This window comes from Eptatretus burgeri, chromosome 4, assembly GCF_056783735.1.
Source record: "Eptatretus burgeri isolate ZD-2024b chromosome 4, Ebu_testis_v1, whole genome shotgun sequence".
Classification (NCBI taxonomy): domain Eukaryota; kingdom Metazoa; phylum Chordata; class Myxini; order Myxiniformes; family Myxinidae; genus Eptatretus; species Eptatretus burgeri.
In genome coordinates, this window is record NC_140964.1 from 7,931,265 (window position 1) to 7,954,017 (window position 22,753).

The window sequence follows — 22,753 nt, forward strand, 5'->3', positions numbered from 1 at the left end:
CTTATTGGTCGGCAGGAAGAAAACGAACATCTTCTAGTTTTGTATTTTTAATTAATTTTCTGAAAGTTGTACAATTTGTTTTTCACTTGGAAGTTGTGGGTTACGACATGTAAATACAGGTGCCAAAAGTCTGATTCAATGCAATTTAATTCCAGGCTATTGGGCAACAAAAGGTGAGATTTTTGAAAGGGTATGTAGACTTTCTTCAGGCACTGTACATCACAGTACTATTGTGAAGACAAGCTATGTCATTGCCTCCATTGTCAAAAAGAGGAGGTCAGAGTGATTTCTGCTCCTACCCTGGTGTTACAAACCTCATTGAAGTGCAAGTTTACGCAAAACACTCCAATGATCGCAGCTTGCTGTTCATCTCTATCTTCAGTATATTCGTTGCCTTGTGTAAAATCCTTGTGATTATTCAGGAGGTTTGACTTCATGTGTGACGAGCTAGAATGGATGGAGGGAGCACTGTGCTGCACTCAGGCATTCCTTCAGTCCAAGAAAAAAAACCGCAATTTACAAAATGTACTTGCACAGTGTGTACCTATGACATCAAGGTGTATCAGTTTGGAATACGATGTGAGCAAAAAGTCCTTGTCTAATGGTTTATTTTCCACATGGAAAGATGTTTCCTTGATTGTTCAAAAACCCGACACCTTGGGTGCGAGCGACGTCATGGCAAAGAAGATTCCACATTCTCCCGTTTCCATCGTTTTGGGTGATTCCCTTTCAGTTAGGAGAAGCAAAGTCAACATGATTACCCTGCACCAGTGAAGATGGGGCCGGTGAGTAGTAGGTACATTTTGAATCTGTGAGGACTTTGATGAGCCCAGTCAAAGTGCAAAGGGACACGTGTGTGCGTACCTCTTAACGACGCAGTGCTCAATACTTCTGGTGACACATTTACCCAGTTTGGGACACGTCGGTGTAGACTGGAGAGAGAGTTTAAATGTACAGCTGTGAGTGTAAAGGGGCACGTCGCTCTGCTCCGAGAAGCGTTTAGTCACTTGTAAGTGAAGTATCACGCTTGCTTCAGCTTTAGCCCTTTTAACGTTCATTTTGATTTGCTAACAGTTGACATCTGTGGAACTGAGCACATGCCAAGTGAAATTAAATCTCAAATCAAATGTATAATTTTGATGAAAGGAATCAAAAGCAGTGTCAGATGCACATGCTGCCTCGATTTTGTTCTGATTTGGGGCACAATATTAACCCGTCTTCCCATGGTCTGTAATAGTCATGCAAATGAGTTTCATCGGTGCATCGTGGATGGAGGCTGAACTTATCTCCTTTGCATTCTTGTGCTCGATGTCTGTCTCCCGAACCTATCACGCATTGTACGCTTTAATGCTGGTGTGCAAAGGTCAAGCGGATGTAGAAATGCAATTTTGATCAAAAGGATGCACTCTGCTGCCGCAACTGCACAGTTTTCTCTGTTCTCGACTTGTATGAACCTTGGTGCTCACGGAATGCTGTAGCACATGAATGAGTTAAACGGAAGGATGGACAGAGACATTGCAAACATGTTCATAGATGGTTCGGGTCATATGCAAATTGATGCCAGTGGTTGGGGTCTCACCCATTGATGTCTCGGTGCCTCCATTATCCACTAGTTTTCAACACTATTAATGTCAGATGCAACCTGATACAATTAGAACCAACTTCCACATTCTCTTCGCATTAAGTAATCAAACATGCGGAGGTTATATGTCTGGGAATCAACATTTTCACTATTTGTGTATGCAACATATATATATATATATATATATATATATATATATATATATATATATATATATATATATATATATATATATATATATATATATATATATACACATACATCGCTATGAGAGGGTGTTGGGCAGCCCGGAATCAAACCCAATCCTTTTCCCTGTGCCGTAAGAGGCGACCAGGGTTGCGTCAGGAAGGGCATCCGGCGTAAAACCTGTGCCAAATCAGTATGCGGATCATAACGGATGATCCGCTGTGGCGACCCCTAACAGGAGCAGCCGAAAGACGAACAACAACATATACACATACATATTTAACATGTTGACTGATGACTATCAGTATACTCGTAGTGCTTGGTGTACCAGATTCTGCCACTGAGTATTCTCGTAGAAAAGATTACCGCCTAACAGGGGCCAGATAATACAGCAAACTATATGCTGGCAGGTCGGTGAACATAAATCGATGTAATGATTATGATCATCATTATTAGTCTCCATGAGAAGTTTTGCCACCTCATCTGCATTCATACATGCCATTTTAAAGGGTAATGACAAGTAGCAAAAAAGAAAAAAAACATGTGGTACTCAGCACACGGTCTGTCGTTAGCAATGATTTAACACCAACGTTGATTCGGTGCTGAATAAATTGTCCTAAACGAGAACTCGTACCTGGCATACAGAGTTGAAAATCTTGTCTCACTGCCAGCTACGAATTTTCTCATAACGTGGGGTTTGCCCCAGCAATAGATGAGAAATGAACTTGAATTTGCTCATGGTATGATGAAAGTTGAAAAGAAAGTATATGCACATGCATACTTGGCTTGACAAATGGGGGTGGTATACACGATAAGAGTCGGCAGTCAATGTGTTGAAGATTAATTCATTTTCCATTTTCTTGAATTCTCTCCCGCATGTTCGTGCAGCTGATATAGTTTTTAAGAAATCGCCTTCCAATTAGGACGTGTTTAAAGCGATCAGAATGTCAGACAAATAACCCCAATGATGTACACTTCTTCACAAGCTCCCCAAAATTCAACATTTACAAATAACGGAGACCATCGTGGTGTCATGGAGTATTGATAACATAATGTGGCTGTTTCTGAGTGACTGCTCGTGTTTGACGGAGCAAAACCGTGCCCCCCCCCCACAGTATCAGAACAGCAGTTTGTCGTCTGATACTTTAACACGACCATACCTTTGCTGAACGAGAGCATCACACACATTCTATTGACAATCCAGTGGTGGGTGGCTGAAGATGGTCCATTGTCACTGAATGACTCGAGTTGGTTTTGTCACAGTGCCTGAAACCATTTCTTATTTTATTTAACATCCACCCAAATAATATATGAACACATCATCTTTGTTCGACAAAAAGCATGTGCTCAGAAGACGGTTAAAAAATGAGCGAAAAGCAGGTGTATAAACAATGTGGACAGTCAAGAGGTTCAGGCATGGCTGTTTCTCGAAGGGCAACGGACCGGGTAGCATTGTGCAGCTGGTAAATGCCCACGCGTGGCCGGCTTCGGTCCACAGAAAATGCTCTATAATGCTCTTAGCGGTTTTGGGGCCGGCAATGGCGATGAATCGGCACACCGCTCTTTCCTGCAATTACTGTCCCACGCATGAGGGCGCATGGTGCATTTCCTGCTCGCATCGCTGTGCCGCAGGGTACGAGATTGGCGGGCATTGAGTGGTGGCCTGTCACACCATTGCATTCTGAACACCTTCCCGCCGATTTCGGAAACTTCCTCCACTGCCTCTGGCCTGCTAAGCCTCACCCTTTTCTTTTGTCATCTCAACAGTATGCTGGGAGGGGTAGAAATCTCTTAATTTGTTCCAACGTCTGTGTAAGTCTTCCTCTTTGCATCCTTTGGGGGTTTTCTACATCCACTCCCCTCTTCCTTGGCTTGCATTTCAAATACCTTTTACATACCTATTTGATCAAAACCATGCAACATGTCTTTGAAGTTGGACAACTTATTTATTTCACCAACATTATATTTGTTTCTTGTACCTTGTTTAGCCTTTATTACTGATTTCCATTCCAGATGATTTCGGCTTGAGCATAGCTTATGTTAGAGCTTGTTTAGTCTTTATGATTTTCATTATATTCCAAATGATTTGGCCTTTATAATCTAAGTGCTTGTGCTGATACATCTACATTGAGTGTGAAACAGAAAGGACGAGATATTTTTATTATGTAGTAACTTTTTTCTTTCACATCAGAATGACATAAAACTGGCTTAATATTGTGCAGAAAATAACATAACAACAGGTCATCAAAACACAAATCAGAGAAAAACTTATCAATAAAAAAGCCGCTAATTATTAACATGACATTATGGCATCTTAAAAATATCAAGTTCTTTCAGTTTCAATACACACACATTAAAAAAAAAAATATATATATATATATATATATATATATTATAGGATATATATTATATATTATATATATTATAGGATGGATATTACACACATGGGAATCACATTGCTACACACCCCCATAAGCAATGAAACCGGTCTGGCAGCTGAGGGGTTGTGTAACATTGGGATTGGATTGTGTGAAGTATTTGTGAATGTCCGTGGAGGAACTTACAACCGTGGACTCTGGGAAAGGTTTGAAACGGCAAAAGGCTTACCTTGCGTAGCCTTTCTTGGTTGCTTTATGCAGCTTCTTGAGCTGGAAGAGAATGGGAGGAGTCTATTTATTTATATAATCCTAGCCAGCTGGGTGAATTGATTATTAGTTGAGAGCTAATTGGTTAGTCCCTCCTTTCACAGGTGAGAGATGAGTGAATTTTTGTTTTATATATATATATATATATATATATATATATATATATATATATATATATATATATATATATATATATATATATATATATATATATACATATACATACATACATACATACATACATACATACATACATACATACATACATACATACATACATACATACATACATATATATATATATATATATATATATATATATATATATATATATATATATATATATATATATATATATATATATATATATATATATATATATATATATATATATATACATATACACACCAGACGCACCTCCTGACCGTTATGGTGAGCAACGCCGCGGATTATGTCTCACACGGTAAAACTGCATAATCTGCAAAGAACAACCGTCCGTATGCCACCCAGACGATTGTTCCTGCTGATGCAAACCATTCAACCAGAATTCACGTGATGTGATCGGCGGGTAAATCAAAACATGTGGAGTGTGACGAGCACCCCCCGATCTCCATTGGACATAATCCCACATAAAAGCATTACATCACCTCCAACCCAGAGGCTTTGTCCCAGCGACTCTGTCAAACAGACAAAAATTACATGGTCAACATCAGTTCAAACGGAGCTTCAGGGTCGAAGGTTGGGAAGCGGGTATGAGAAGCCCGTCGTGACCTGGACCGGCGGTTCTGCATACACATTTGTTTTTTTGTATACATTGTCAACGCTTGTATAAGAGCTAACACAGAATGTATAACAAAGGGTGCAGGAGACAAGAGGGGCAGGAAAGGGAAGCACAAAACAGTCAGGAGCAGAGACATTTGATCTGTGAAAGGGAGAGGGATGGTGTGGGGTACACAGGGTGAACAAGATGGACACAACAGGGACTTTCAAGAAGGTAAGCAGGGAATTTGAAGGAAGTGTGTTTGGGGTGGATTAACGGGGGTAGAAAAGATTGTGGTTTTGGATGGGGGGAGGATAAGAGATGGTGGTGAACAGCTGTTTTGAAGACATGGAGGGAAGAATGGGAGAGTTTGTTCCAAAGGTGAGAAAAAACAGGAATGAAAGAGTGAAGGTGAGGAATGAAGGTGATTCTTGATTTTATTAATTTTACCGGAAGGGGTTGATGGCAGACCTTGAGTGCCCTATGGAAATATTGGGGGGAGGGGCATCTCAGACAGAGCAGGATGGGGGGGGGTGAAACGGTAGAAGACAGAAAGACCACTGACCTGCCTGCAGTGAGAGAGTGAAAGGCCCAAAGACTCAACCTCACCGTGGGGGATACCAATGATCCTAAATGCCTTGGTTTCTACAGCATGAAGCCAAGAAAGGTGAGACAGGAGCACCAGATCAGAGGGGAGAACAGACCTCCATCAGGTTGCAGATGAATGCTTTGTGCATGTGCAGGAGTTCCGGTGTGCCAAGGAAGGACTTTGCATGACAGAGGCTGTCCAATCAGTGACCTGCTTTGGAGACCAGCTTGGAAATGTGGCTTTGCCAGGAAAGATCATGGCAGATAGTGAGACTGAAAAGCTTGAATGAAAGGATTTCTTCCAGAGGACTGTTGAGTAAGTAGATATGAAGATGTGAGTTTTGGGGGGGGGGGTGGTGCGGGGTTTCCACACAGTCCTTTCAGAGAGACATAGTGAGAGTGTGAGATTTGTCAGGGTTGGAAGACATGTTCCATGTGTTGGACCAGCTTCTGATTTTATCCAGATCTGCAGAGAGTGAAGAGGCTGCTGCTTGCCGATCTGAGGGATGACAGATGGTACGGCAGGGTTGGAGTCATCAGCAAAGAGATTAAGAGGATTTCCCAGAGTCGGAGAGATCATTGATGAAAACCAGAAAAAGCACAGGAGCAAGAACACTGCCTTGAGGAACTCCAGCCTGGACAGGAAGAGAGGATGAGAGAATTCCATTAAGGGTCACACGTTGACTGCAACAGGGGAGGAAGTCGATGAGCCATAAGTGGAGATTGCCTTGGATACCATGGGAAGAGAGTTGGTGAGCAGGGTGGGATGCCAGGCCTCTATCCATTGTTGGGAAAGCAGAAGCAGCATGTCCAGGCAAGAGTGACCCGGTCTGAAACCAAATTTGTGGTCAGATATCAAGCCGTTGGAGAAGAGGAAGGATTTAGTCTTGGAAGCGATGGTGGATTCCATAACCTTACTGATTGGGAGAAGGCTGATTGGTTTGTAGTTGCAGGAATTTGTTTTTGCACCTTTTTTGTGGAGAGCAGTCATGTTTGCTGATTTCCAAGCAGATGGCAGATGACCTTAAGCAAGTGAGAGGGTGAGCAAGAGCAGCAGAGCAGGTTTTTAGGACACGTGGGTGGCGCTGTCTGGAATGGTTGCAGAATCAGAGTCGAGGTTTGACAGCAAGCTCTCCACTTTGTCGGGAGAAAAGGACACAGAGCCCAGGAGCAGCTGGTTGTGACCGGGTAAGGTGGGTACAGAAAGCTTTGGGTTTGGGACGCAAGATTTAGAAGCAAACAGTGGTGATTGGAGCAGATTTCAATGGACATGTTGGGGAAGGGAATAAAGAGGATGAGGAGGTGATGGGGAGGTACGGTCTCAACAAGAGAAATGTGGAAGGGCAAAATGGTGGTAGAGTTTGCAAAAAGTATGGAAATGGCAGTGGTAAATACGTATTTCAAGAAGAAGGAGGAACACAGGGTGACATACAAGAGTGGAGGAAAGTGCACACAGGTGGATTACATCTTCAGTAGGAGATGCAACCTGAAAGAGATTAGTGACTGTAAGGTTGTGGCAGGGGAGAGTGTAGCTCGACAGCATCGATTGGTGGTCTGTAGGATGACTTTAGAGGTGAGTTTGAGGAAGAGAGTGAGGGCTGAACCAAGGACCAGATGGTGGAAGCTGAAGGAGGAAGATTGTTGCGTGGAATTTAGGGAGGAGGCGAGACAGGTGTTGGATGGTGGTAAAGATGGGTGGGATGATTGGGAAACTACAGCAGAAGTGGTGAGGGAGATAGCTTGGAAGGTATTTGGTGTGACATCTGGACAGAGGAAGGAAGAAAAGGAGACTTGGTGGTGGAATGAGGAAGTACAGGAAAGTATAAGGAAGAAGGGGTTGGTGAAAAAGAAGTGGGATAGTCAGAGAGATGAAGAAAGTAGGCAGGAGTACAAGGAGTGGCGTAGAAAGGCAAAAAGAGAGGTGGCAAAGGCCAAGGAAAAGGCATATGACGAGCTGTATGAGAAGTTGGATACAAAAGAAGGGGAAAAGGATTTATACCGTTTGGCAAGACAGAGGGACCGAGCTGGGAAGGATGTGCTGCAGGTTAGGGTGATAAAGGATGCAAATGGGAATGTGCTGACGAGCGAGGAGAGTGTGTTGAGAAGGTGGATGGAGTACTTTGAGGAGCTGATGAATGAAGAAAATGAGAGAGAGAGAAGGTTGGAAGAGGTGGAGATAGTGAATCTGGAAGTGGGGTGGATCAGTAAGGATGAAGTGAGGACTGCTATGAAGAAGATGAAAAGTGGAAAGGCGGTTGGCCCAGATGGTATACCAGTGGAGGCATGGAAGTGCTTAGGAGAGATGGCAGTGGGGTTGTTAACCAGATTGTTTAATAAAGTCTTGGAAAGTGAGAGGATGCCAGAGGAGTGGAGATTAAGTGTACTGGTTCCGATTTTCAAGAATAAGGGTGATGTGCAGAGCTGTGGAAATTACAGAGGGATAAAGTTGTTAAGCCACACCATGAAGTTGTGGGAAAGAGCAGTGGAAGCTCGGTTGAGAGGAGAGGTGACGATCTGTGAGCAGCAATATGGGTTTATGCCAGGAAAGAGCACCACTGATGCGATGTTTGCTTTGAGAATGTTGATGGAGAAGTATAGGGAAGGCCAGAAGGAGTTACATTGTGTGTTTGTGGATTTAGAGAAAGCTTATGATAGGGTGCCAAGAGAGGAGTTGTGGTATTGTATGAGGAAGTCGGGAGTGGTGGAGAAGTATGTGAGGATCGTGCAGGATATGTATGAGGACAGTGTGACAGCGGTGAGGTGTGCGGTAGGAATGACGGACCGGTTTAAGGTTAAAGTGGGATTGCACCAAGGATCGACTCTGAGCCCTTTCCTGTTTGCAATGGTGATGGACAGGTTGACGGACGAGATCAGACTGGAGTCTCCATGGACTATGATGTTCGCGGATGACATCATGATCTGTAGGGAGAGTAGGGAGCAGGCTGAAGCGAGCCTTGAGAGGTGGAGGTACGCACTGGAGAGAAGGGGAATGATAGTCAGTAGGAGTAAGACGGAGTACATGTGCGTAAATGAGAGGGAGGGTGGTGGTATGGTGCGGTTGCAAGGAGTTGAGGTGGGGAAGGTGGATTGGTTTAAATACTTGGGATCAACTGTCCAAAGTAACGGAGAGTGTGGGTGAGAAGTGAAAAAGAGAGTGCAGGCAGGATGGAGTGGGTGGAGAAGAGTTGCAGGAGTGATTTGTGACAGAAGGGTAGCTGCAAGAGTGATGGGGAAAGTATATAAGACGGTAGTGAGACCAGCTATGTTGTATGGTTTGGAGGCGGTGGCACTAACAATAAGACAGGAAGCGGAGCTGGAGGTGGCAGAGTTAAAGATGCTGTGATTCTCGTTGGGAGTGACGAGGATGGATAGGATAAGAAATGAGTATATTAGAGGGACAGCGCAGGTAGGACGGTTTGGAGACAAAGTGAGAGAGGCGAGATTGAGATGGTTTGGACATGTGCACAGGAGGGAAACGGAGTATATCGGGAGAAGGATGTTGAAGATGGAGCCGCCAGGCAGGAGGAGAAGAGGAAGGCCAAAGAAGAGGTTCACGGATGCGGTGAGGGCGGACATGCGGGTGGTTGGAGTGTCAACGGAAGATGTGGAGGGTAGAGCGAAATAGAGACGGTTGATCCGCTGTGGCGACCCCTAACGGGAGCAAGCCGAAAGAGGAAGAAGATTTAGAAGCAAACAGAGTTTAGACATTCAGCTTTTTCACTTGCAGTGTCAGCTGTGCGGCCATTTGAGGAAATGGAGGGGTAACGTACATTAAAAAAAACGGACTTAACCAGATGCTACCCGGATTTGGAGGAGGGAGACATGTTTGAGAGTTCAGACTTGAGATTCGAAAGATGTTGTTTTCCTGGCTCTTCTGGATGGGGAAGATGTTGACTTGAATCCCATTGAGAATCTGTGGAAAGACTTGAAGATCGCAGTTCACTGACTCTCCCCATCCAACTTGACAGAGCTTGAAGCTGATACAGATACACCCAAGAATACTCGAAGCTGTAATCGCTGCCAAAGGCGCCTCTCCAAAGTGTTGACTCGGGGGGTTGAATACTTATTGACGCAAGACATTTTAGACATTTTCACTCTTCATTTATTTGTAAAAATTTCTAAAAACAAGTCTTCACTTTGTTTTGTGGGGTATTTTTTTGAACATCGGTGACAAACAATTTATATTTAATCCATTTTACATTCAGGATGTAACACAACAAAATATGAGAAAGTTGAGGGGTGTGAATACTTTCTGAAGGTACTGTATGTATACAGTGGCCTGCAAATGTATTCACCCCCTACCAATAATGCCACATTTAGATGAATTATGAATTATGTAGAAACAATTTTTCCAAATGAACTTTTTTATTCACAACTGAAGAGATCAAACTCAACAGTGTTTTCGTTGAAGGAGGTTACATGTCAGGAATACCTGTAAAAAAACATGTACAAATCAAAATTCACTGGTTGTAAAAGTATTCAGCCCCTTCGATCAGTACTTTGTGGAAGAACCTTTTGTAGCAATGACTGCTATGAGTATTTTCGGGTAGGTCTCCACCAGCTTTACACAGTGAGAGGGTGAAATCTTTGCCCATTCTTCACGTGAAAATTGCTCTCATTCTGCCAAGTTTGATGGGGATCGTCGATGGACTGCAATCTTCAAGTCTCACCATGAATGTTCAATTGTGTTCAAGTCAGGACTTTGACTGGGCCACACAAGAACGTTTATTATATTCTTATTCAGCCACTCCAGTGTGGCTTGAGCTTTGTGATTGAGACCATTGTCCTGATGAAATGTGAATCTCCTACCTCGTTTTCAGATTCATGGCTGATTCAATCAGGTTTTCATCAAGGATTCTCCTGTACCTTGCACTGTCCATTATCCCTTCTATCAGTCAAGCTTGCCAGTCCCTGCTGATGAAAGCTGCCCCATAACATGATGCTGCCACCACCATGCTTGACAGTAGGGATGGTGTTGACTGGGTGATGTACATGTTCGGCTTGCATCAGACGTAACGCTTTAAATTGGACCAAAATGTTCACTTTTTGTCTCGTTTGACCATAAAACTTTTCTCCAAATGCCTGCACCATCATGAAGATGCTTTTACGCAAACTCCATCTGAGCTTTTGGACGCGTCTTTTTCTGTAATGGTTTCTTTATTGCCACCTATCCATGGAGGCCAGATTTGTGATGGGAACGGGATGATGTTGATTGATGAACACTGACTCCCATCTCGGACATAGAGCCTTGCAGATCTTTCAAAGTCATTGTTAGATTTACAGAGACATCCCGAACCAGTTTTATGCTTGCCCAGTTGCTGAGTTTGGATGGGCGACTTGATCTGGGTAGAGTCTGGATGCTATGATACGTCTTCCACTTCTTAATGATGGATTTCACTGTACTCAAAGGGATAATGAGTGACTGAAATATTCATGAATGTTGCTTTTCCAGCACTTTGTCTGATTTCTTTGGAAAGCTCCTTGGTCTTCATATTTGTATTGTTTGTTCACCAAAGCAGTTGCACCTAAAATCTCCTTTGAAAAGTAGGGGAGCTCAAGTTTTACCTGTGATGTGCCACAGGTCGACAAGAGCTCCACGTGGTTGTTATTATTGTTGATGTGGTTCTTGTTGGGGATCGATTTTTGAAATGTGCACCCATTGGTCGGACATCTGCCGGACCACACCCACATTTGTCGCTTGACTCCACCCAACAGGGCACCGAGACAAAATAATATGGTCACCATCTTGGCTTTCTGGTGGGCCGAAGACATCAGGCCTGTAGGTCTCTGCTGATTATACCTTCTTCGGGTTTGTTGTGTCAGATTTCCATTGGCTTTGTTTGTGTCGAGTGTTACTCACGATGAGGGACTCCAAAGATCTAATCAATTAATCCGTGGGCCAAGGGGATCTACCGTGCACCTCCCTCCACACCCCACACGCATGATCCAACCTAATGTGCATAAGTATGTTCATTGATGTCCCCTTTGATGGAAAAAAAGATGTTGGCATTGAAAAAACTCTATTGGTCTATGTTTTCTCACGCCATTTTTAACATGCCAAGTCACCGTGGAGCTGGTGCGAGTGGTGCTGGTCTTTCTGTGATTCTGAGCAACTGCAGTTCTTATCAGAGGTGGATTCGGACGTCAAATGAGAGATAAAAGTTGCTTCATGCAACTCTTGGCCTCGCAGATATGATCTCAGACTCTGATGAAGCGAACAAGCATTGTGATCATTGTCTATCTCAGATATGGAAGAGTGAGTCATGTTTACAGAGAGCCATGGGAGCAGTGAAGAGCTCTCTGAATCCATTTCACGTCGCTGACAAGACAGAGCTGTACTACCTATCTTCAGGCACACGTTTACCTTATGAGATTCAGAAAGATGTCATGCAAGCCCCTGATATCGGAAAGCAAGAAAAATAAAAGATCATTAAGGACAGGTTCGAGAAGAAGGCAGATTTATTTGAGCCAATCAAGAAGTTAAAGCTTAAGACCATGGCAGACACAAATAAGACAATCAAGTTAAAGATATCTTGGCAAAAGGTAATCTAATGAGCATTAAGGCAAAGTGGCTTTTCAGCTGCTTGCAAAGGCTCAAGCTTCAGGTGTTCAACTAAACTTGCACAAAGTGATGAAGTACCCACTTACCCCTGTTCCCTACTCAATAGATACATCAGACAGTTTTCTGGCAAAAACTGACAAATCTAAGGGCTTCCAACATCTTGGTAAGGATGTTGACGATTCAATTTCACCTCCTCATGATGAGACAGTGATATTGGAAGATCGAAATGCTGTCTTCTATTACACGAGGAAGCAACCAGAGAATTTCTGCGAGATATGCCTCAATACCGTCAATGCAGTGTCATCCCGTTCAGTTGTCATCTTCAACACTGACATGTACAACACAGACTCGGTAAAGTCATGTGAAAAGCAGGCAAGAGTATGCAGAGAGAAGAGACTCATTCAGGGAGGTAATACAATGAAACCAGGAGACTGCAAAACAATTCCTGACTCATGATGAGAACAAGAAACAGCTAATTCAAGTCCTACAAGATGGATGGAGTAAAGATGACATGGCCAAGAAGCTTCAGGGCAGCAAAATGATATTCATCCGGGAAGGAGCTGCGTACTTGTTAACCGCTCCAGATGGGAAGTGGGTGACGCAATCAGAGATCACTTATTTGAAATCATCTCAGGAAGAAACAGATTCCCATGTAATTCTCTCCTGCATGTGTGGTAAAGAACAACATGACAAGAATATTTGAGTAAAGAACCCTTACAGCAACATTTTCTTCATTTTGCTGCACTATGCTCATCAGATCTCAGATGTTACCTTGCTCGATGATACAGGAAGGGGTAACAAGAAAAGGTTGATTGATGTCTCTCAATTTGCCGAACAGTCCATTCCAGAGTATTTCTCTGCCTTACTTGGTCTACATGCATTCACTGGCTGTGATTCCACAAGTGCATTTAAAGGGTTTGGGAAAAATCAAGCCAATCAAATTGATACAAAAATCTCACAAGTTCATGACACCTCTTGCAAACTTGGGAGAATCTTGGTCCGTTTCAGATGAATTAATAACAGGCCTAAAAGAATTCACATGTGCATTGTATGGCACATCAAGATTCAAAGATGTCGATGAAGCCCGGCTCCAAATGATGAAAAAGAAATGCAGAGGTGATTCAGATGTATTCACCCCCTCTGTCAATGTAGATGTAGCATCTTTTCCACCTTGTAAGAGCAGTCTGGAAGAACACATCCGCAGAGTTAATTACCAAGTTGCAATGTGGAAGAGAGCCCATCTTCCAGATCCCCATATCCCCTCTCCAACCGATAACCATGGTTGGACTGCGAGTGGAGACAAAATGGAACCAATGTGGCCTAAGCTTGACACCCTTCCATCTAAGTTGGTTGATGTTCTTGAATCAGCAGAAGAGGACTGACGTGATGAGTTTGATTCAACCAGTGAACATGACTTCTCAGATACAGACCACGGCACAGACAGTGACGATAAATCATACGAGAAACGTGCTTCCCCATACATGTACTGTATATGGAAGCATTGATTATAATTTCTTACTCATGATATTTTAATCTTACATTTGGACATAACGGGTGATGTGCTCTGAGGTTGAACATTTTTGAAACTAGCATAACCTGCGCTCTGCGCGACATGTTGGGGTGGGTGTGTTTGAGAAAGGAACTGAGGCAGAGTATCAGTCGTAATTTTACTTTAATGCAGTAAGTGGAATACGATTTCCCTGTTTCAGAACCATTTTATTTACTATTTTTTGTACCATGCACCTCATATGGTCTTTGAGATAATGTAAGCCGAATATCACGTTACTCGAGCGCAGAACAAAGTCGAAGATAGCGCGACACGAAACCACAAACTCAGAAATAATATATAAGATGAATACAGTTCATCATTTTATTGATAATCTTGTGAAACAATAAAGCATATTGCGAGACAGGGCGTGATAAAACTTAGACCAAAGGAGTTTTTTCAATGTTAACATATTGTTATGGTTTACACCCGTTCGGCGTGCGGGCGACCGCTTTTAATTAATCGCGACCGCACGCGCCCACCGGACGGACAATCCAGTCGTAGCTTTTCGGATCAACGCCGAAATCCAGCTACGGGTGTGTTTTTAAAGCACACCACAACCTTGCCAATACTCTACCGACGCTACAGGGTCCGATCGCCGAATGGTCGATTTACCTAATTATTCGCGCGGACAGACTACCGAGAGATTGTACCTCAATGGGACCTGCTTGGAAACGAGCCGCTTAAGCAGCTCGCTCCGTTTGCGATTTGCCGAGCGGTGTATTATCGCGAGGCCCCGTTGGAACTGATTATCTTATCGGCTATTAAAAGCCAGATAATATTCCGTACGTAATTACAGCAGCTCAATGGAGGAAGGGGACACAACGAGCAGGTGAACATTCAAACAAGGACATTTATTTGTCACACGTATGCAGTCAATGAAGCAATGCAGATATACAAGCACGTATGCAATGAATGGGGGTAGGGACAAGACACGAACAAACAAAGACCTGCAGCCGTATCTATTTATTATGTACACAATCACTTAACCACAATTCGACTTAGCAGACACGGCGCCACAACTTTCATACAAATGAAACCCCAGGAAAGGAAAGGGCAAGAACAGGGCCCATAGGCCTTTAATGTTCGCGGAGCTTTGGAGACTGAAGGAGCCCCGTGAGACCGTGCTGGTTACCTGCCACCCTCGTGGTGACTCGCTGAGCGACCCTCGATGTTCCGTCAACACGGTGGATGGTGTAATGGCGACTCGGTTGGTCCGGGCCTTGCCATGCGACCTGGTCGATCGGGCCCATCCGACGACGCCTCAGAGGAACGAACGGGCCTTTGCTCTTTCAAGAGTTGATGCTCTTTTACGAGCCCGCCCGTTCCTCGGCGTTTGCTCCGTCGTCTGCGTTTCGCTGGCTGGCGACCACTCTCCGGCAGTCACCACCGACCCACAGTCGGCATGGTACTGCAGGCTTGGCTGCGCTCCAGGCTTTGCTGCGCTCCGATTACCCCGACTGCCCTGCACTGGACTCCAACCTTGGCGCTCTCCACCCCGACTCCAGCTCGCCTCCAGACAGACTGCAGGCAAAAACAACTCTCGCTTGGCGTTCCAACGCGCCTTTTTATGGGGTCCGGGGAGGTGAGTTTGATCTGCCACCTTCGACCTCTCACCCCCCCGATGACTCCACCCCTTTTGGTGTTTTGATCCGATTTCGTCGCCAAACGCGGAGAGAGCGGACGTTGCAGAGATCACCGGGCATGGAAAGCGGACGTGGCAGAAATCGCTGGCCGTCGCCCCAACGAGGCAGCCGTTGTGTTTGGCAGAAGTGCCGCTCGTTGGGATTCGCCGTGGCTGGCGAAAAGATGGCGGCGCAATGGAGATGAAGGTGAGGCGATGTTGTTCGTTTGTGGAGATTTTGTTGAGGGGATGGTGAGGAGATGTCATGGTTGGCGCTGTGGTGGGGATGGCGTGGTTGTTAAGATGCGGTTGTGGTTGTTGAAGTAGTGGTTGTGGTTGTTGAGATGTGGTTGTTCCAAAATAAAGACAGCAAAAGAATAATACTATCTCAAAGATCACAGCACGGTTACACGAATAATTGCCCTTTAGACATCGGTGGGGAAATCTAATCTGAACACACACTTATCAACATAACTGATCTCTGGGAAACCTGAATGGTGTTCTGTGAATTTCCACAACCATAACAATATTTTTTTTCATCTAAGGGGACATCAATGAACATACTTATGCACATTAGGTTGGATCATGGGGGGGGGGGGGGGGGGTGGGGCGGTGCACGGTAGGTCCCCTTGGCCCACGGACTAAATGTCGAATAAAAATGATTAGCAAGGTTTAATCAAGCACGTTAGCAGCAAATGTATGCGTCTCCCTAAAAAAAATAGCATTACGAAGTTATTGAACTGCACCATATTGGGGTTAAACAATCGGTGACCGTGTGACGAATCAGCTCATTCTGATATAAATGTGGCAGAGGCTGACATGGATGAGAGGTGTCGAGTTAATCTTTTATTATTGCATTAAATGTGTGTTTCCCAATCCCGCTGTTCATCTTTTAAGAGTGCTTCAAATGCACGTTTCCCAATCAGCAGGTTACTGGATTTTTGTCGCAGGTTGCGACCATACATGCTGGGGATGTGCACATGACAGAAGCAAACTGTTAACGGCATGTAAATTCATCCCACTGTGTCAGTATGCTAACAGTTTATCCTGCACCATCTTGCTTTTCCATAAGCACAGATTTTGTTTGTAAAATGAACAAAATTCTGATGGGCTGTTAACGTGTCCAAGGAATTTGCACGATACACTTCATGCAACAGAAAATTGCAATACCCCCCCCCCCGCCCCCCAACCCTGAACTCATGTGGAAGTACTGACCCTGAGTCCACCCTATCAAATACAGGAGTGCACTGTGGGATGAAGCACGGCCACCCTTTGACAACAACCACCCGCTACTCCTCGCTTCGGATACAGTGCAGGCTTGGCGAGGTCGGCGAGGTGAGTGGCTGGACTTGGCCGGTGTGCTCGTAGATTTGAGAATAGTCAAGGAAGGACTTGACTCAATGAAGTTAACAAAACATTGCACTCCATCTTTGGTTAAATTTTGTGAGAGTCGCTGTACATATCATTTTATGAAATGTCTGTTCAATATTTTGTGGCATTTCAATGGAATGTTTGTGTCTAGTCATTATGTAACTATCATTCATAAGTCGTGCTTTGGTTGTTGTTTTTTTGGTGTTAGAAAAGGAAGGATTTAATATCAATTTCTTTGGTGTTAGAAAAGGAAGGATTTAATATCAATTGCGATGATGGATTCCATAACCTTGCTTATGATTGTAAGTAAGCTGATAGGTCTGCAGGGGGTGCGGGGAGAATCAGTTTTTGTACCTTTTTTATGTAACGCAGTGATCATGTCTGATTTCCAAGAAGATGACATATGGCAGAGAGAGAAGGTGAAAGAGCAGCAAAGCAGGATTTTTACGACACGTGAGCTGATGCCGTCCGGTCAAGTTGTGGAGTCAGAGTTGATGGTTGAAAGAACCTTCTCCACCTTCTCAGGTGAAAAAGGCACAGAGTCCAGGAGCAGTTTTGTATGACGGAAGGATGTTTACCGAGAATGAGTCAAACAAATTCACTGAATCAAACGCTTTACAGAGATCAACATAAGCTGCAAGCAGCCACTGCCGAAACTCTCGTCTGCGTTTGGTGAGGACCCAAAGAGCAACGATACGGTCAATCATTAACCTCTTGGATGTAAAGCCTGACTGGTCTGGGTGCTGGTACTCAAGCAGATGGCGAACCCTATCAAGAATTATCTGAGCAAAGACCATGCCTTGCATTGAGAGCAGCATCACCCCTCAGTCGTTGTTGCAGTCCTGGTGATCACCCTTTTCTTTCCAGAGAGGGCCAACAAGGCCCCTCTTCCAGTCAGTTGGGATGATGCCTGTGTTCCAGGCAGAGCACAGAAATGCACGCAACAACATGAGTGCAGCATTTCCACCAGCCTTGAGAAGTTCAGCAGGGATGCCACAAATCGCAGGAGCTTTACCCCATTTCAACCGGTTCACCGCAGCCTGTGTTTCCATAAACAAAGGTGGATCACAGTTGATTGTAGGGTCAGCAATAGGGAGAGTAGCACCCCTGACATCCAACTCAACAGCTGGTGGAACAGCCCGCCGCATCCTGTCAAAATAATCAGCCCAGCGGGCCTTCACTTTGGACTCCTCTGTCACGAGCCCACCACCCTCTGCTTTAACTGCAGCACAACGAAGGATGGGCTTGGAGGAACGCAATGGTTAAATTCCCGTCAGCAGCACGAGAATCACTTGACCACAGGTGATGCTCTACCTGCTCACAGATTCATCACACATTGGCCTCCTTGTCCAACCTCTGTGCACGTACAGTTTTACGCCTCAACTCCCTGAAGGGCTAAGCTCTGCCATAAAGCCCATCCCTGCGACTTTGGTCAATGGTATCCAGTGTCGCTTGAGGGACAAAATTCTTCTTCACCCTCCGGTGAGTTTCAAGACATCCACTGGTAACATCACGGACGGTGGTCTTGAACGCACTCCAAAACCCTTCAGGATTCCCCCAAAGCACTCAAACCCCCCAAATCTCCACTCAGCCTGTTCGCAAACTCCTCAACTACCTTCTCATCCTTAAGCTTTCCAACATACAGCCTTGGCTGGGATGGTACCGTGCTCCTCGATTTAAGCTGGAACTTTAGAGTTGCTGCAACAAGCATGTGGTCAGTATAGAGGAACTGAGCACAGCGGTAGACCCTGCTGTTCTGGATCATCCTCTAGCGACCATCAACGAGCACATGGTCAATCTCTTTGCCACATCACCGGTGTTGGAATACAAAGTCCAGCGATGAGCCTGTGGGCACTGAAACCATCAACCAGCCACCCTAAGTCCGTGACCTCTTGCAAAGTCCAAAAACTTGGTGCTATTCTGGTTCACAGTTCCTGACCAATGGGGACTAACACATTCTTTCATCCCCTCTTCCTGTGCAGGCTGGAGTTCCTCAAGGTAGCGTTCTGGGCCCTGTTCTTTTTCTGGTTTTCATCAATGATCTCTCGGACTCTCTGGAAAATCCTCTATTTCTCTTTGCCGACGACTCCACCCTCTGCCGTACCATCTGTCATCCCTCAGACCGGCAAGCAGCAGCTTCTTCACTCACTGCAGATCTGGATAAAATCACAAACTGGTCCAACACGTGGAACATGTCTTTCAATCCAGACAAATCTCACACTCTCACTATGTCTCTTCGAAAGGAACGTTTACAAAACCCCCCCCATCCACTTTCTCAACAATCCTCTGGAAGAAGTCTTTTCTTTCAAGCTTCTGGGTCTCACTATCTGCCATGACCTTTCCTGGGAAAGTCACATTTCCAACCTGGCCTCCAAAGCCAATCGCCGACTGGGAATCCTCCGTCGTGCTAAGTCCTTCCTCGGCCCTCTTGAGCTACTGACCACTTACAAAGCTTTTGTCCGTAGCCTGATGGAGTACTGCTCTCCCCTCTGGGCTGGTGCTCCTGCCTCCCACCTTTCTCGGCTTCACGCTGTCGAAACCAGGGCATTTAAGATCATCGGCATCTCCCGCAATGAAGCTGAGTCTTTGGGCCTCTCACTCAATCACCGCAGGTTGGTCGGTGGTCTTTCTGTCTTCTACCGACTCCTCTCCAGCCTTGCCCCCCTGCTCTCTCTGCGATTTGTCCCCACCACATTTCCACAGGGCACTCAAGGTCCGCCAACAACCCCCTTCTGGTAAAACTACTAAAATCACGAATCACTGCTCATCTTCACTCTTTCATTCCTCTTTTTTCCCGCCTTTGGAATAAACTTCCTCACTCTATTCTTTCCCATTCTTCCCTCCAGGCTTTCAAAACAGCTGTTCACCACCACCTCTTATCTTCCCCCATCCAAATCCTCGATCTTTTCTACCCCCGATAATCCACCCAAGCCCACTTCCTTCATTTCTCCTACTTTCCTTCCTGAAAGTCCCTGAAATGTCCATCTTCTCTTCGCCATGTTCCCCGTCCCATCCCCATCCCTCTCCCTTCCACAGTTCACCTAATGTGTCTGTTCCCCACTGTTTTGTCCTTTCCACTCCCGCCCCTCTTGTCTCATGCCTCCTTGCTGTGAGTTGTGTGTTAGCTCTCATACGAGCCTCGACCAAGGTATACAAAAAAAAACAAAAAAAAAAAACACATGTCTCATAGCCATCTCCATCAGTTCCAGTCGATGCATTGAAATCCCCCAAGACTAGAAGAGTATCTCGCCTGGAGCACTGATCAACCACAGACTCGAGCGTGGCGTAGAATGCATCCTTCACGGTGAGGTCACTTGCCTCAGTCGGAGCATGTACAGAGACCAGGGAAATGACACCCAAGGAGTGATGAATCCTTTGTCTCATTATACGCTTATTGATTATTATCATTGGACCTCAATTATCATTGGAGTCAGCTTATTGGACACAGCCACAGCAACTCTTTGGGCATGGTAACCATCAGAGCGACCAGACCAATAGTAGGTGTAACCACCCGCCATGATCTCGCTGCAATCTGGTCTCCGAACCTCAGAGAGTGCTGCAACACCAATGTTCAAATGGTTGAGCTCAGATGATAACAGAGACAGGTGATCATCCTCTCTTCGGGATAGCACATTCCAGGCACCCACCCAAAGCGACTGCCTCAGGTTAACCCAAGGAGACCGCCTTCTGGTGGATGACACCTCAGGACCACCCCGACACACACTACCGCAATCTGACCCGGGAAGGTTACCCCGTGATTTCCCTCCTATCATCAAAGATTGGGGGTCCCGAAGACTTTGCCCCAATCCCGTCATCCAGTGAGCTGCTCTGCGGAGGGCATCTGCACAGGAGGAACTCCCACGGAGTGGGTTTTCAGATTTCTTTGCATTTTTGTGTTTTGCGGAATGAAGGGTTTTACAGTAGCCGGAGTGCAAATCCTGCCAACAACCTCCTAATAAGAAGTAACCCAACCGCAGGAGGACGTCCGCAGACACAGTTGGGCACTAAATATGGATGGCCTTTGGCTCACGAGGAGCTCCTCCGATCTTTGACAGCTTTTGTTTTTAATCCTGCTGGGTGTCCATATTATACACCCTCCTCACCAGGAAACCTGGTGGGGGAGATGGTTTAGTCGCCGACAACCCGACCATGGAACAGGTTAGTACAGGTTTACATGGTACCTGTAGCAAATCACAGATCTGATCTGGCCTGACCTGAGACACAATGCAGTCTGAAACCACAACGAAAAAGAGTTAACAATTTAACCCGAATCCGGTATACTCAAATAAAGTGCTGGGAATCTAGCAAGCAGATGAACAAGCTCGCCTTGGGCAGTAATTGTTTAATAAACAAAGGGCATCGGGACAATGGCACTGAAACCAAGGAGTATGCATCATGTGTAAATAAAACGGTAAAAACATACTTTTGTCTTTATCATGGTTCTCCTGGAAGACAGAAGCCTCCATGAAAGACTGACTGAATGCTATCGCTTCATCTTGCGTACCCTCCACTTCATGGCGGTACAGGAAATTCTGGTGATTCTCGGAATGTCCGGGCCGACTTGACGAAGGCTTCTGATTGGACAAATTTATGTTAGAGACTAGTCAAAATAAAAACGAAAGTGGAAGGAGGGGGAGTCGGAGACGGACGATCGGGAAAAGGGAAGCTGTGGATTATTGTCGACTACATTTTGATGTGGATTTCAAGTAAAATGGGAGCACTTCTGCATCATTTATTTTTAGTTTTTTCATCATAAAAAACAAACAAACCTTTCCCATGGAAAAGTTAGTGGCCTAATATGAAAACTTTGAGGGTAAAAAGACCGACAGCCGGCAACTAAATGCATCCGTATGTTGTACACCGGACTACGTTGCCGTGTTCCCCTAAACACGATGCCATTGTCTTTTCATCAAACCTCATCATGGCTGAGCCTTACGTGCTCTCGGATCTTACCTTGTCCAAAATCCAAAGAGGTTCTGCCTCATGCCTTTTTTTTGTTTTTCATGCATTTTGCAGGTGAAAATAGATGTGTAATAATCTTTGTTTAAATTTTCTTTCTTTGTTTCAACCCAATGTGAAATCGCATGCCATTTTGCAATGAAGAATCCATTTTAGATGAACCTTGTCGGATTAGAACTGCCGCAGATCATTTGAAGTAGTGAACTCGTGTATTTCATCATGAAAGATGCTGTGTTGATCTCTCTCTCTCTCTCTCTCTCTCTCTCTCTCTCTCTCTCTCTCTCTCTTCAGACTTGCATTCGATTAAGGTCACAGTTGTTGCTGGTATTGTGTAAGCCAGCATAATTGAAAATCCACAGTGGTTTGATGGGGTACCACATTCATTGTGGTTACGCAAGGTGTGCTGAAATAACTGACTGAGGACCCGTTGTCTAAACTCGTGCAATGCTCGTCCTTTTGCAGACGGGCACAGTTGTACAAACTGTGGGTCTAACGAAAGCCTTTCGTCCGACCCTGGGGTGGAAGGCGAGGAATGGCTCTCCCAGGTAAGGCAAGCTTGTTGAATACTCTCCATGTGTTGATTTAAGTTGTGCATTGTTTATAGATCAATCGCATATGAAACGATTTAAGATCTTCACTCAGATTTCCCATGGAGTGACAACTTGTCTGACTTTCCCATCAATGTGTGCACATTTCCAGTGCAGCTTCTTCCCTCTTTTCCTCTGTTCTTCTTCCTTTTCCATAATTGTGACTTCGAATGCCGAATTTGCTGCTAAAAACATTCTCGCACGGCTACTTTCTTCTCTGTTGCTTGTGCTTGATTGTAATAATAATTTTGCATGTCAGGCCGATGTAATCCACCCTGATGCAGCTGTGTGAGCTATTGTGTTATTACCCAAAGTTCACAAAGTGCTGAAATCGAGTTTGCAG

At 44.9% G+C, this 22,753-nt stretch overlaps 1 protein-coding gene across 9 annotated transcripts in view; it reads left to right on the plus strand.

Annotated features, from left to right (window-relative positions):
* Positions 1-22,753, plus strand: part of BCAS3 (BCAS3 microtubule associated cell migration factor) — a 214,736-nt gene that overhangs the window by 75,242 nt on the left and 116,741 nt on the right. For all 9 annotated transcript variants that reach the window (XR_015057037.1, XM_085876802.1, XM_085876803.1 and 6 more), the window contains 2 exons: positions 16,734-16,828; positions 22,286-22,368. Coding sequence is in view for 8 of the 9 variants with exons in the window: in XM_085876802.1 (XP_085732928.1) it covers positions 16,734-16,828; positions 22,286-22,368 (178 nt within the window). In the remaining variant the exon portion in view is untranslated. The remainder of the gene's footprint in view (positions 1-16,733; positions 16,829-22,285; positions 22,369-22,753) is intronic.